Source organism: Zonotrichia albicollis, chromosome 4 (assembly GCF_047830755.1).
Source record: "Zonotrichia albicollis isolate bZonAlb1 chromosome 4, bZonAlb1.hap1, whole genome shotgun sequence".
NCBI lineage: Eukaryota > Metazoa > Chordata > Aves > Passeriformes > Passerellidae > Zonotrichia > Zonotrichia albicollis.
In genome coordinates this window covers 16,569,968-16,585,692 of record NC_133822.1, presented here as the reverse complement: position 1 = coordinate 16,585,692, position 15,725 = coordinate 16,569,968, and the positions used below count along the sequence as shown (strand labels likewise).

At 40.2% G+C, this 15,725-nt stretch overlaps 1 protein-coding gene across 2 annotated transcripts in view; it reads right to left on the bottom strand.

Moving 5' to 3' along the window:
• KDM5A (lysine demethylase 5A) overlaps positions 1 to 15,725 on the bottom strand; it is a 49,219-nt gene that overhangs the window by 18,256 nt on the left and 15,238 nt on the right. The window contains exons 8-18 of one of the 2 annotated variants that reach the window (XM_005482684.4): positions 14,715 to 14,873; positions 12,275 to 12,394; positions 11,040 to 11,198; positions 9,277 to 9,458; positions 7,500 to 7,662; positions 6,582 to 6,701; positions 4,825 to 5,019; positions 4,550 to 4,731; positions 3,377 to 3,501; positions 3,058 to 3,208; positions 1,753 to 1,867 (exon numbers count right to left, since the gene is read on the bottom strand). In XM_005482684.4, coding sequence (XP_005482741.2) covers positions 1,753 to 1,867; positions 3,058 to 3,208; positions 3,377 to 3,501; positions 4,550 to 4,731; positions 4,825 to 5,019; positions 6,582 to 6,701; positions 7,500 to 7,662; positions 9,277 to 9,458; positions 11,040 to 11,198; positions 12,275 to 12,394; positions 14,715 to 14,873 — 1,671 coding nt within the window. Of the gene's footprint in view, positions 1 to 1,752; positions 1,871 to 3,057; positions 3,209 to 3,376; positions 3,502 to 4,549; positions 4,732 to 4,824; positions 5,020 to 6,581; positions 6,702 to 7,499; positions 7,663 to 9,276; positions 9,459 to 11,039; positions 11,199 to 12,274; positions 12,395 to 14,714; positions 14,874 to 15,725 lie in introns of both variants that reach the window. The other variant, XM_005482683.4, reaches the window with a different exon arrangement.

The window sequence follows — 15,725 nt, the reverse complement described above, 5'->3', positions numbered from 1 at the left end:
TTACAGTTTAATAATTACAATGCCTTTTGTGTTAGAAAATATTCATCATCCAACATGACAATTATTTTGCTATTCATCATGATGGATAATTGCATTCAAATGCCATGCTACAAGCTAGCGAGTGCTTAGGCATAAATGATCATTATCTGAATTCATTTAGAAATGAAAAGACTACAGTTTGTAATCAGAAAAATGATAATTATTTATTTATTGACTAGTGATTATGCTGAGGCTTCAAGAGTATGCACATGTATAGGCAGAGTACTTGAACTAGAACCAGATTCCTTCCTAATGCTGAGGGGTGGGGGAAGATGGACTAGCTGGGAGAAGGCATTGGACAAAAATACAAGCTGAAACTGTTAAGAGTTAATTATATGCCTGCAGCCCTCTCATCTATGAATTATGTTTTAATTGGAAGCACGTTTTAAATACATTTTAAAAAAAGCCCTTCTGAGAACAATCTTACGTGTCTACCTAATAGATGATGATAACATTTCATTAATAAATATTAGTTTTTTTACTAATACTAATAATATGTGTAATTACATACTAATGTGTGTGTAAAGAAGTGAAGTAAAACCATCCTATCAAATGAGGATGAGAAAGCACTTTCCACTTTATTAGATGCCAGCCAAACTGGTAAAGAACACCCTTGAAGGACAAAGACAGCATCAACAAGCCTGGCAAACCTGCACACTAGAGCCCTATGGTTTTCTGAAGGAAATTGTTTTCAGAAAAAAAGCCAATATTACGTAAACAATAAGAAATTCCAATGTAACATCTCTCTTATCAACACTGAACTATCATGGAAAAGTTTATATAAAATTCATGACATACAAACACTTAAGGAAAAGAGGCCTTCTAAAAAAAAAACTAACTTATTTTTGAACTGCATGTTTGGCTATGTAGCAGCAGCTGCACCTACAGTAATGCACAAGATTTTAGGCCCTCTACTACTACACAACATCTGTAAAACTGAGCAAGCAGAGCATGCAGGTAAATAAGCTATTAACACACATCTCAGGAAGCATTATTCTAGGCAAAAAAATCTTTATTAAGGATGTTTCTTAAGGAGTTTTCTACAAGTTGGTTAGTAGGTGAAACGTTGTTTAGTATTTCATCACCAGTGACAGAGAAACAAATTAAGACTGCTGCTGAAAACACTGATGCAGAGTGCCAGAATGATAAATGGTAATAGCAGCCAGGGGAATCAGTATGATATGGATTACTTATTAGTCTAGATTCAGCCAGAGACAGGTGCAAAGATATATATGAAGGGCAAGAAATGCAGGCCATGCATACAGATTAAGAAGTCTGTAGCCTGGAAAGCAAGGCTGAGATGTATTTATGGAATACCAATGTGGCACTGCTCTCCTGCTGCCCTGAAAAAGCACACCAGGGTAACACTCAGAGGTTTCTACAAAAACACATAAAGGGTAGGATTTAGCCAGAAACTGAACCTCTACAGAGAGCATTAATGATGGTGGAATAAGAGCCACTGGTTCAGAGATTTAGAACTGGGCTGTCTGGATTAGTGACAGGGGAAGGGGATCTTCTATCTTTGTTTAGCAGCACCATCACATCTGACAACGCCTGTTGTACCAGGCACCTGGAAAAAGTGCACACATGTTTTACATCAGAAGCTTTTCATCCTCTACACCAGGCCAAGTTGTGTGTTTAAAAAAGCATACTACCACAAAACAGAACCAAGTAAAAGGCACAACACGAGCACAGGAGCAGATGCAATCTTACCTTGACTTGTCGGGCCTGGCTGATGACACAGGGCAAGCTGAACAGCTGCTGCACAAATGCTTTAAGCTCCTCCATTGTCAGCTTGGTCCGTGTCCTTCCGCTGTCCTGGCTCACTCTGCTGCACAAATGGGCATAATTAAATATTAGGTGAGAGATAAGATGATGATCCTATTCACAGTGACAGAAATTATCTATCAGGATTACTGAGAAGTTACCAAAAACATTTAATCACCTAAGAACTCAAAAAGAAAAATGTAATTTCAACTCAACAAGAACTCCAAAATCCTGAAAACAAAATTTAATACAATTCCCCTAAGCCCTTTCAGGATCATTCACCCTGCCCTTCAGAGGTACAATTGTGTAGGTGAGATTCAAACTGAGTTTGTCACAAGTAGAAGAATATAGCCCCATGAAGTCTGCTTTAGGCAGCTCAGGAAGTTGTCTCACACACGCCAGGTACTAACAAGAAGTCTGAAATACGTAACAGCAACAAGCCCTGAACACAAGTCTTGTTATCCAGTGCTTTTTCTCTCTTGTAGCCAGAGAACTGCTGAAACTGACCTTGCAACAGAGGATTGATATTCAGTGGGACAGGTTCTGCAAAGACAATTCCATTAAATATCCCTCAAAGCAAGTGTAACAAGCCCACTGAATGGAGTAAGAGACTTAAAAGTGACACACTGCATCAATTAAATACTTGGTGTAGAGATCACTGGCAGGCACAACTTCCCAAGTACAAAACAGATTTCAAATATTGAAGAGCTGTTCCCTACTAATGAATCTATACTTTAATACTATAGAAATAGTAAAGAACAAAAAAAAAATCTATCTTATGCTATGGACTTAGATAATGTTGTAAATGTAAAATTTAGATTAATGATCAAATATAATTACACACCAGCTAAACCTCAGAGGGGAATAAAGAATCCTGCAGGCTTTGATTTGCTCCAACAGACAGTGATGAGGAGCAGTGGCTGCAGCACACCAGCTGTCTCTCCCTACAACTCTCCCACATGTTCAGCAAAACACTTCATCAACACACACAACTTCCCCAAAGGATTTCACATTTCAGCACATAAGTCAGCTGAAAGCAGAAGGTTTATAACATTCCAGCTAAGCCCACCTTTGGGCCATTTGTGCCACTCTGCCTCCACCCCTCCCTAACTCTCAGTGAGTCACAGCATTAAGGAAAGGAAACACTGAGAGAAGGCTGCACACAGTAAAACCTCAGGGTTTTTATCTGCTCCAAGTAGAATGAAGTAACAAAGAGGCAGATGGAAAGTACTGAAAAGCTGCCTGCCCTACCTGTGTTTTTGCTTTTTGCTCAGAAGCAGCTGTGCTACTGAAGCACAGGTCTCTGCTTCCTTCACAGCATCTCGGAGCCTGCGGAAAAGATCGTTCTCTGGGTATTTCCTATCTTCAGCATCCTCCAACATTACTCTCAGCTCAATCACATCTGTAAAAAGAGCACATCAATTATTTGTACGCAAAAAAGAAAGATTTTAGATGGCTTTCAATCAAGGTTCCAACAGCACAGTTCAATTTGAAATGCACAATGCTAATGAGAGGACAGAAGAAATGTAGGAATTTCAGGAAATCCTATTAAGAATGACAGAAGTCTGACCTTTCTTGTGGTTGAGATTGGCAGACAGAGCCTCTGTAACTCTACTGACCCAAGTGTCGTAGGACTGGGCTCTAACCTTCACTCCATACAACAAAGAAGGAAGGTCTTCCAGTGGGTACCGGTACCTGAAAGTGTGGAAAAAGACAGAAAAAGTTTAATGCCCACATGAAAGTCGGGATATTGATAACATTGAGTTTTTCCAGCTACAGCAAGGCCAGCAAAACAGAACATGCATGTCACTATCACATTTTCTGAAAAATCCTTTACCCAGGATCCTTGTTGTCATCTTATTGCAGGGGTTCCATATTGTTGTCTCCTTATCACAAAAGTTCCATACCTTCTTGGTGTTTCTCATGGGCAGCTCCTCAGGGCACTGACTGTTTCTTCCTCCCACAGCAGCCACTGAGTCCCATTCCCTTCTCACTCAGCCACTCCACTTTTTTATAGCATCTTCTTCTCATTGCTTACAGCTGTGGCCTGTTAAAGTCAAGCCTGTTCCTAATCTTTGATAATTGGCACAGCTGCAACTCCTTAGGGGTAAGATTACTTCCTACACTATCTTTATTTTCTTATATTATACCCTCCAACAGATTCCTCTCCTGGGAAGCTGAGAAGCCTCAGAGAAAAATGAAAACAATTTTATCTCATTTGCTTCTCCTGTGTTTTGCTGCTTTGGAATGTGGTTTGGAGATTGTTTATCTAACATGTGAATTGTTCTGACTTAATGACCAATTGTGATGGCCATGACCAAAATGACCAATTGTGAAGGTCAAATGACCAAATTACTTAATTGTTTTTACTTAATGACCAATCACAGTCAGGCTGTGAGGAGCATGGTCGGACTCTGAGGAGCATCTTTTTGCCTTCTGTAAGTATCCTTTCTCTATTCTTCAGTATAGTTTTAATATAGTATCCATTAATATGATACCATAAAATGATAAATTAGCCTTCTAAGAATATAGAGTCAGCTTCATCTTTCCTCCCCATGATGGGGAACCCCAAAAACACCACACATGTACAAGACCTGTTCCCCTAGGAACCAAGAAATAAAGTGGATAAAAATACTCCTTAAATGAAGGGAAAAAAAGTGTTACCAAATGTATTTGGCCACTGGGCTACAGCAAGCTATTAGACATGGAAGAAAAGTAGGGACAAAAAAAAAATCCTGTGTACCTTAGACACTTCTTCTGCATGGGACAGGGGCATAAATCAGAAGGATGGTACAAGCACACCAGGCGCTCAGGATTGCAGGAGCACGTCAGAGCTGACAAGAAGCACGTGGTTCTGCAGGCTGTGCACTGCCGTTCATCATCTGGAACCAGCTCAAACACCTCTTCCTCAGACATCAACACCCCCTGGCAAGAAGAATTAGCCACTTGCTCAAAATTTCTAATGCAAGCAGGGGGAGAGGGAAGCAGAAAGTTCTTTTGGAAGCATTTATTACTCACCATCTGTACAACAGACTCCCTCAGGCGTGTCTCCTCCTCTATCAACAGAGTCATCTCCTTGCAGACCATGGCAGCCAGCCCTACATCCAGGCACTCAGGATCTGCAGCCATCTTGAAGATCAGCTCTTCATGGGAGAACACACAGTGACGTCCCAGCCTCCGGTAGTGACTCACACACTGGCGTCCAATGGGGAGCTACAGAAACATCATCATCATCATCATTCAGGAGGAAAAAATCAGCTCTCAGTTCCCATTCTCCTTCCTTGGAGAAAAAATGGGAAAAGACAACCCAAGAGCTGTCTTGGATGGGACAGAGAAAATTCTGTGGCACCCACATTCTCTGAACAGAGAGATAATTCTCTCTCTCAGGTTTTTTCCTGGAGAAGCACAGTCAGAAGAGAAAGCAATTCTTATCTCTACTGGCTGCTCCTGTTGTTTTTGCACATGTGGAATGTGATTGTTTACTTGAAGGGAGTTCTTACTTGGATTCTGGTAATAGTTGCATATATTAATTGGCCTATTGGGTCAAAGCTGTGTCCTGGATGTCTCAAGGCTCTCCTTTAGTGTGTATTTTTGTATAGTATAATATGGTATCCTTCTAGTATTCTTTAATATAATACAGTATAATGTAATACAGTTTAATAAAGCAATTGTTTAGCATTCTGAATCAATGGAGTCAGGTGCCAATCATTCCCCTGTATTCAATAATAACCTTAAATCATGTCACAGATGAGGACAGAGAGGGTATCAGTGCTGGGGAGGGGCATTCTCCATAACCTTATGCACCTAATGCAGACACAAATGCTTAAGAGTTGTCCTAAGGCTCTTTTTTACTTCCAGTGGCAAGAAACTGGCACCAAAGAGAAGTCATCTGGTCCACACTAAGGTGAATATATTCCCCTCTGGATATTACTGTGGTGGACATAGACATTTAACCTTAAGATTCCTACAGTTAACCAAAACTGGTATCACTCATTTTGTGCCTTCTGAAGCAAAAAGATGCTGAATGAATTTGCTGCACATATTTCTGGTTACATTTTATGTAAGCAAAGGAAATTTCACACGGCTGGTGCAGCTTTTCACAGAGGTTACACTCATATTCTATCATGAGTGCTGGAGGAAAGAAAAGAGCCCTGACACAATGCCAGTCCTGCAGACAAGCTTTCTGCTAAAAGAAGAAAAGTCCCTGAAAAAGGGCTACAATTTCCATTTGTAGTTAAAAAAACAAAACTAGAGATAGGATCTCATCTCTAGTTTATCTAACTTCCAAGTGTAAACCCTGGATAGTAACAGAACACTCCTTTGACAGTTTCCTGAACAACCCACATGAGCTATGCACTGATGTGGCACAGCTATCAGAACAGCACTAATATGATTAAAAGGCACAAAGAGCTGGAACAAAAGAGGAACAAAGACTCTTATAAGCCTATCTCCAACATCCAAATGACAACAGTACTTCAAGACAGGACACAGCCCTGTATCAAATTCAGGAAGTGGTATCACAGCTAAAGGCACTGTGAGATGCCCCTTTTTGGTTAACCAGTAATTAAAAAGGAAGAACGTGCTCAAAGTTTCAGTTTGAAGTTGCCCAAAATTAGACTTACTTTGTATAATGAAACTTCCCTCAGTTTCTAACTGCTGTCCCAAGAACTATAAATATAAAATACACTGTTTAACTGAAAAGAGCTTTCAGGTAGTTAAGTTATTAACACACCACTTGCAGAAGTCATATAGCAAATATACACAAAAGAACAGACCCAGTCAGCAGTGCAGAAGTTCACAGCTTCAGCAAAGTTATATCCCTGGTTAAATCCAGAGTGATAGGCACGAGGAAAGGTCACAACAAACTCTCCAGCACACTGATTTGTCCTGAAAACCTAAAAAGGGGAGGATAAAGCAATGAAAAAATATATAACATGCAACAGCTTAATACACAAAAGTACAAGATGTTTGAACAGCACTTTCTGTACCCACAGATCACCACAGGCAACAGCTATCCCAGTAGTGCTAAGGATTGTTTTTGCCTTCTGAACATGAATACTCAATTTACAGCTTTTTTCAGAATATATAAGCAACAGTTGAAAACTGTCTTTATGAACCCCAAAAGGGATGTTTCTCTATCATCATTTAATCCATTGCACCACAAAATGCAAAAGCTTGTGGAAAAAAGTTTATGGTTTGCTTTGTTGGGGTATTTGCCAGGGAAGCAATTTATCCTAAGACAAAAGCAAATGACAGTGACTGCTGCTTAGAGGTCTGCAGTCAATTATGTTTGGTCAGAAAAGCATTTTGCAATGCTGAGATTTCTACTGAATGTAGGACAAGTATTTTACTGTCAAGAGCTTTTAAAGGCATTTCAGACAAACTTTCTGTTACACAAGGGAGGAGATTTTTTAATTAAAAATTAACTGTAATACATAGCACATGCTTGTTCTGGAAGGTATTTTATGTAGGAAGCTTGGCGCACACACTTCTGTTATGAGAAAATTTAAATTTCTTGGTTAGTTCACAAAAGAATCTAGAAAATAGCTTTAAAAAACACCCTATAAGTAATGAATATGCAAATAAAAATTCTTCAGAGTTATGCCAAACCATTGTTACACAAATCTGGCAGAGAATGAAGAAAAGAGAGCACATAGAAGTACTTATATAAAAAATGCTTGTGTGCTACTCACTGGTACACCATGTTCCATCAGCACATTGGGGTTCATAATAGTGACCAGCTGATGCAGGAGATCAGGCTGGGACTCAAACAGCTCAGGAGCCAATTCCTTCATCACATCTTCCAGCTGCTCTGCTGCATGAGAGGGCACACCATACCACGTCTTGGGCTCTCCCCTACCAAAACACAAGCACAGGAATGAACACAAGGCAGAGAGGGAGCTGATGGTGCCACCCAGCTGCAAAGCACACCTCACAGCCAGCAGCACTGCCCTCATCAGCCATTTCACACCTAGATTAAAAAAGTGTCTTGAATCAACAAGCATCTTCTTCAGGATGCATTACTCTAAGCTGAAAAATCAGTTACACTCCAACACAATTCTCAACATAGTTGGCAGTACATTTGCCCTGACAAGCTTAACATGGAAGACAATTGTCACTTACCATGCTCCCCAAAGGGATAAAATAGGCAATTATTTCCCTTCAGGAAGAAGGAATTAGGTTTAGTAAACAAAACCTTGCTTGTCACACCTATAGTCTAAGAAAGATCATGGTACTCCTCCACTAAATAATATTCCTAACTAATTACTAAAACCTGGGATCCACTGGACTATTAAGATGAAAAATGCCAAACAACCTGAATTAGTTAAGTACAAGGGAAAAAAAAGACTAACAGGACCAAAACTAACCAAATAATCAATCAAGCACTATTCCAGTCCTTTTTTAACCAAAACTAACGGCCACCCCTAGCATCTACAGAGCTGAGATTTCTTTTTAAAATCTGTTTTACTCGATTTTAGGAAGTACAAGCAGGAATCTGCTCCTGTGGATGTGCATTATCCCAGAGGCGGGAGCGGCATTCCCGGCAGGCTGCGGTGCCCCCTGCTGGCAGCACCAGGCAATGCCCACTCCTGCAGCGGGCACGGAGCCGCCGGACGGACGGACGGACACACGGAGCAGCTCAACAGTAATGCCCTTCCCCAGCGTGCCCATCAGACCTGGCTAAAGAACGTGCTTTGTCAAAGCCGTGCAGTTTTGAGCTGATGGTTTGAAGGCCATCAGCTCATCTTCCCCAGATGTCCTGCAACCTTTCCAAAGCGTCCCACAGCTCCCTCTCCATCTTCTCCCCTGCTCCACTCAGTGTGACAATGTCTGACACACTGGGAACACCGCAATTCCCACAGTAATCTGTCACAAATCTTCTATTCAGACACAAAAGGTGAACAGCACAACACTTCCAGGGCTGTCCCAAAAGGCAGAATTACTTCCAAATTTCTCTTTTACAAGGAGTATTTCTGTGTATACATGGACCTGTTGCTGAACAGTAACTCTGATGTCTCTAGAAGCCATGAGACAGCAGACTCTGCTTCTAGCACACACACATCCCAAATTTAAATCATAAAGGAGGGAAGCAGTGAACTCTTAACTCAGTTATAAACAAAAAAACTTTCTTAAGAACATAGGATCCTGTAAAGCACAATTTTATGGTGACACTGCAATGTTGGCCACACCAGAATATTTCAGCAGTTAATGAGAATCTAATAATCTAATCTAATCTGCTTGTCCTGGGTTTGCCTTAACTGAATGCTTTGCCTTGAACCCACTACAAATGCTTTAAAAACCATCAGTATTCACCTTCCAACAGCCACAACTAATAACAAGGACCTCTCTGCACACTCAGCTTTGCATTTACAAATGTCCTCAGTGTGCAGAGACACTTTGAAGTAGAATTTCAAACTCCTTAAAGCCAAGAGGGCAGTGTAAGACAGATGCACAAAGGACAGCCCATACCAGTGCAGGTAGTTGATGGAATAGCTCCAGTGGTCCTCAATGTGCCAGCAGAAGGAGGAGAAGCACATCCCCACATACAGCCAGGGCACCTTCATGCCAGAGATGTCTGCATTGATATGAGCAAGGACTGACTGCTCCAGAATGGGCATGTTGTTCAAGTTCCAACCAGAGAGAGCATAATCCTGCCAAAAGAGGAAAATTTGAACATATCAGAAGAACGTTAAGGACACCAAGTGCAGAAAAGGAAAGTACAAATGAAAACATCAACTTGTCCATTTCTATAGTAGATAATGGGATATTTCCTGCAACAATGGAATACTAAAGCCAGAAATAATTCCTTAAATACCCTAGTCATCAAATAATCACATCAAGATTTTAGTAACAGTCCTAGTATTTCAACATAGTGCATCTTCTTTGGGTCAAGGCTGATACACTTAGGTTTTGGTTTCTTCCCCATCACAAGGCTGCAGGTTTCAGGCTTTTCTGGTGGAATAAAATACCAGCAACGCCAGAAGAAGACCTAAAGATAGAAGTCTTCAGTAATACAGGAAAACTTAAAATTGTACACAACACAGTGAATCTCAGGTTACTATTTCAGCTTTTTTTAAAACACCCATTTTACCATGCTGCACTTGATGCTGATCTCCTGTACAGATTATTTTACAAAGTTTTCTCAAAGGAAGAAATTCCTCCACACTCATTTCTGAGAGGACAGCATTACCTGTTAAGCACTCTCACCTTTATTTTCAAATACACACAATTTGTTCAAAAAACTGCAATCCAGACAGCCTTAAAAGCCCACTATTGTGATTTAGCATTAATCTACTTTCTACTTTTACAAAAGATGTAAGCACAGATTGAGATTTTTGATATATCCTAGAGCTGCTGAAAGGACTGGCCAGACCCTCAGCTCAGCCAAACATTGCTGCTGCTTCCTCTGCTCTGACATTACAAAGACATTGCAGTGAGTCAGAAGACTTAAGTGATCTGGTTAAGCATTTTTTTTAAATTACTACCTTCATACAAATAGAAGTATCAGTGCTGACTCACTAAGCAGCTACAGTCACAGCATAGCCAACAAAGGTACACACAGGAAGGTGCAGGAAGAGGTGGAAGATGATAGTGAACAGGATTACATCTTCCAGTGAGCAGTATAAATTGATTTGGGGCTGTGTAATCAGGAAACCACACCTTGACTTTGTCTGAATTTCAGCATACAAGCAGCAAGAAAATTGCTTTGCAACAGTAAGGTCTGAGGGAAAATAGGTTATACACTTACCAGATGAACTTAAAAGAATTTCTTACAATTGAATGCTGTATCTACATCTACTTTATTACAGTATGTACACAAAAACAAGCTAAATCAAATTAGTTTGTTTCACTCATTAAGAACATCCTAAGGAGGACAGAATTCTGTTTCTGTAACTAACTCTATAATGAAAAGGTTTGGAACAAGAAAGAAAAAATATTATTAAAGAGTCTCCTCATACTCAGACCAACTGCAACAACTTGCACATCTTTGCCTGCTAAGATTAAGTGATAGAAAACAGGTGTGACTTCAATCATGAAACAGACCTTGGTTAGCAGCAACCAGATCTGTAAAACAACCTCAAATATCAGATTAATGCCCTGCTCAAAAGGAATGTAAAAGCCTGAAACAATTTCTTCATGGAAAAACCCACAATGATTTCTGACCTAAAGTCTAAATGTGAGATCTTACACAGAGCAGAGAATGGGGTCAGTTTGCACATGCTGTTCCTCACCTCCTCCTCTGGCATCAGCTTTCGCCGGCCATCCTTCACTGGGAAGCCACTCCCAAAGTCCTTGGATGAGATATCAGCCCCATACTCCACAATAACATCTTCCTCTATGCTGCTCACTAATCTCCAGAATTCTTTTTCTACCAGCTCAGTGGGAACCATCTGAAAGCAGAAGAGAGGTTATGGTATGTGCAGATAACAAATTATCATTCAAGCAATAAATCACTATTAACTCCCCATGAATTTTCATACACCAAGGTCACTCCCCCTCTGCTCTCCATCTCTTCAAAGCCAGTTTTGGTCTGTATTCCTCCATAGTGGCTGGAATGTTTCAGAGAGAAGGAATAAACAGAAGATGGAATCACCAGACATACAGCAAAACAGGGGAAAAAGGAGACAGCCAGCAGAAATTAAGCAGCAAAGAGAACAAATCAACATGCAAATTTTGAACTATTTTAGAGGATAATGACCAGGATTTCTGAACAGTAAGGAAATTCAGATATAAAACTGTGTTCAGGAGGTTGATCTTCATATAACTGATCATTACTCTTACATGTATTCATTTATGAAGCTTATTCTTAAAATAAGCTTTGTTCCATGTCCCAAAGTTGTCTCATAAACTGGAGTCCTTAAAAGGTAGAGGCTTCATCAAGAATGCCCATAAATTACCAAAGAACCATGAGAGGAGGAAGACCTAGGGGTTGAATGCAGTCCACAGGACAGTGGAACCGTGCCAAAGCAGAAATTCTAGTTTGAAAAATGCTGTTGAGATGCATAACAAAAAAACCAAAAAAACCCCAAACCCACTGTGATTATCAGACAGATTCAGTCTATTGATTTGTCTACAAAAAAAAACTGTAAGATGAAGAAAAACAAAGATTTATCCTCTGGACAAACTCAACCAAGCCAAAAGGCATAGGGAGGGCAGGAAAAGGGCCCCTATGCCAAATGAGCAAGATACTCAGTCCAGCTCATCAAAAAGGGCAAGAACATGAACTAGAGTGTGCCCAGTACAGTAAACCCTATAAAGCAAGAAAAGCTGTCTGCCCATTGCAGGGAAAGGGTGAAATGAAGTTGAAATGAGACCAGATGCAAGCAAGCTAAATAATTTGTTTACATGTTTGAAGCTTATGGTGCCTCTTTAAACAAGGCTAAGATGTCTTAGCAAAAATCCAAGACCAACTGAAAGCTCTTCTCTTTTTCCCTTACAAGGAATCCCAAGAAAAGCTGAAACTCACATGGACCGGCATGTTGAAATAATCAGACTTGAAGTTATCAGCCATTTCACCAAAGCTCTGGAGAGTATATTCCCTGACAGCTTGTTCAAATCCAAAGGCCTCTCGGGGTTTGTTGCATTCCTAGGAGACAGAACACAGAAATATTGTTCCCTGCAGCAGGCTCTGACACAGTTACATTTTTAGCAAGAAGCCCCAGTGTCCATGTGAGTCCTTCCCCAGCACAATGAGCTACCAGCTTTGAGACTTTTCCAGCCCAGGCAGTGACACCACAACGGAAACAGGGCAGAATTAATGGCACAGAAGCGAATCTAACCCTGGAACCCCAGGGCTCCACACTTCTGCTTTCCTCTCCAAAGCTACATTGCAGCAGCCACAGGACAACACTGTGCACAAGATGCTTAGACAGCCACAGGACATGTCTGTAGACACACTGGAATCAAGCACCTGCAGAATAACTGCACAGGAACAAACCCCCCAGGTGTTTCAGTCTTATCAAGTCAGCAAATCATCAATAGATTTGACAGTGAAAATTTATAACAGGGAAGAGGAAACAGGAAATTAGAACAGGACAACACAGGCAACAACAGACATGGCCCATCTGACAGAACATCTCCCAAGTCTTTCCCTGTTCTATCCCCATTCATCCTGAAAATGAAAAAATACTGGTGCACATTTCAGCTCTTCCCCCAACTCATTTTTAATGTGTCCTTCTCAGCTCCTTTGGAATTGACACCATGTTTATATATACAAGACAGTTTTACATGACCTTTGTGTTCAATATATCTAATAATCAGCTTTCAGTCAAACAAACAGGGCTAGAAAGGAATTCATCAGTAGTTTGGGGTTTTTTCCCCAGAGGAACTATCCTTAGACTATTCCCAACACGTATCAAAGTGGTTCTCAAATGCAGCCTGAGACAGAGAATCTCCAACATCTGTGAACACTTCAAACAATGCTGACCTAAACACATATGAAGAGCCCTTAGCCCATTCTTCCCAGTTTCTGTTCCAGTACCCCGCTGTAAAATTACATTACTGATCTGTGCACAATTAACATCTAAAGTAAACTGAGGGTAAAAGTACTGGTGAATACTTCAAACATCTTTTTGCTGTTACTTGTTTGCTTTCCAGTACACATTACAGTCATGTGTTTTCTCCTACCTCTTACTTCCCATGCCTTTGCAAAACTTTTCAAATATTTTCTGTATCATTTGCTAGTAAAAAATTATATGACACCTTATCTTTGCTGGGTTTGTCCCTGCCTGCAGTTTTTTCTTGGGTAACATCTCTTCCTGTTTTTACTAGCAACAATGAAATTTCTTCAGTTTCCACATTCTTAAACTGTTGCAGCCACTCCATTTACTACTACAGTCTCTAAATTACCTCCATATTAGATTGCTGCAGTTTCCTAATTCTTTATTGCTCCATCTTAAGAGAAAATGAAGAAGTAGGTTGATCCACTCTGTGAGCAGCAGCCCAAATGGAATGTTTCATCTCTTCTCTTGCCTGTAGCTATGAATTTCCACCTTTCTTTAAGCAGCATTTGCTGAGTTCATGTGACAAGCTCAGCTCTCAGTGAAGGGTCAGAGCAGGGAGCTGCTCCAGCTCCTGTGGCTGCACAACTGCAAACAGCACCAGAAGGAAGCAGAACAGCCAGCACTGCACAAGGGCATGGGGGGAAGTGGGCCTAGAAATGTGTGTGCTCTGGAAACAACACGGCCCCAAGAGTGAAAGCCACTCTTGTAATCACAGAGTTACAAACAGTCAGCTTCTCCCTCTGAATCCTACATCTAGCAACTTTCTGAGCTTGCAAAATTTGTTCCCTTAAGTCAAACATCAAACCAGTCAAGTGATGCTTGCTGTCTGTTGATCAATCTCTTAGAACTGGGTAGTTCTTTTTTGAGTAATCAAATTCAACCAGTTTCCACTTTCAGAGCCTGAGCAGTTCCTTTTTTAGACTAAACCAAATCTAAAATAGCTGTAACAGAACTTTAAATTAGTTTTTTTCACTTTCTGCTACAGGCCATTCTGAACAATGCCATAATGTCTTTCAAAGCTCCATGTTATGCCTAAATTTCATACTTTATTTACTTCATAGTTTACAAATTGTGTCACCATTATGTGGAAACATCCATTATAACCCTATTTCTCACCCCTAATTTCACACTTCCAGATTACCAAATTGAGTTTCAGCTTTTAATGTACCAGGGTCAATTTTTTACCTGTCATATAAGCCACATCACAAACAAAGGCTATGCCCAAGATCTAGAAGGAATGTTTCTCTCTCCTTATGGCTCATCAACCAAAATTCAAGGCTCATCTTGGCAATATTCCAAAACAAACTATGCATTCTACATGGATGGATTGCTGAATTGTTCTTCTTCTCATCTTTCCAGGTACACAAGTACACATACAAAGCTTCAGAAGTTCTTGAACTGTACCTCAGCAACACACTTGGGACACCTCCAGTCACCCTTGGGTACATCAGGAAGAGGAGGAATCAGGCAGAAGGTGTGATAGCTGTCATCACACCCATCACACAGCAGCAGTTTATCCTCATTGTTTCCTCTACCACAAAATAAGCAAACATAGAGATCAACCTGGTGGGAAAAAAAAAAAAAAAGTTACAAGAAGTTTCTCACCCAGAGCCTGCTTTACTTAAGCTAAGGAACAAAGGATGATATCCTCAAGTCCAATATATGAGCATCAACCCTGGTTTTTGAGAAGAAGGATTAATTTCATTCCCAAAGCAGCACTGGGGGCAGGAGGACTTTGGGTGCTGCAAAATAAAAGTTCAGTTGGACTATCTTCTGCTATCTAACTCAAGCAGCATTTCACTCATGTTATTCTAAGGCAAAACAGTAAGTTACAGTTTTTATAACTCCCTCTCTTCAGCCCTCTTAGGAAAACAATTTAAACTAAATCTCTACAAAGACTGCATGGCTAAGGAAAATCTCAAAAAGAAATTTCAGAAATACACACATCACTTGCAACAGTTTTATCTTTGCAATGAAAAAGAGATCATAAAATTCACAAACCTACAGATTTCAATCTAAAAATTCACGAGGAAGCAAAGGAAACCACATGTAAAAGTACCAACTTCTTTCTCATTTTTTTCAAAGCAAAGAATAAAAATTCCAAATGATAAGAGAGAAGTGTTAATCCCAACAGAACAGCAAACTGCTTTTGGAAGTTGTACAAGACAGTCTCTCAACAAGAACAACACTGACTGGGAGACATTCTCTGGGGCCAGAGAGAAAACCAACCATATGAAGAGACTTCATATTTTCTTTGCTCTCACTTTCTGTACAGTGCAAAGAACTTGAATTAATAGAAGCATTTACTATAATACTGAAGAAGTGTAACAACCTAAATTTAAAAAAACTGGGTATTGTATTGTCTTTGAAAAAAAATTACCTTTTGTATAAATTTTTACTAACAGCATGAACTTC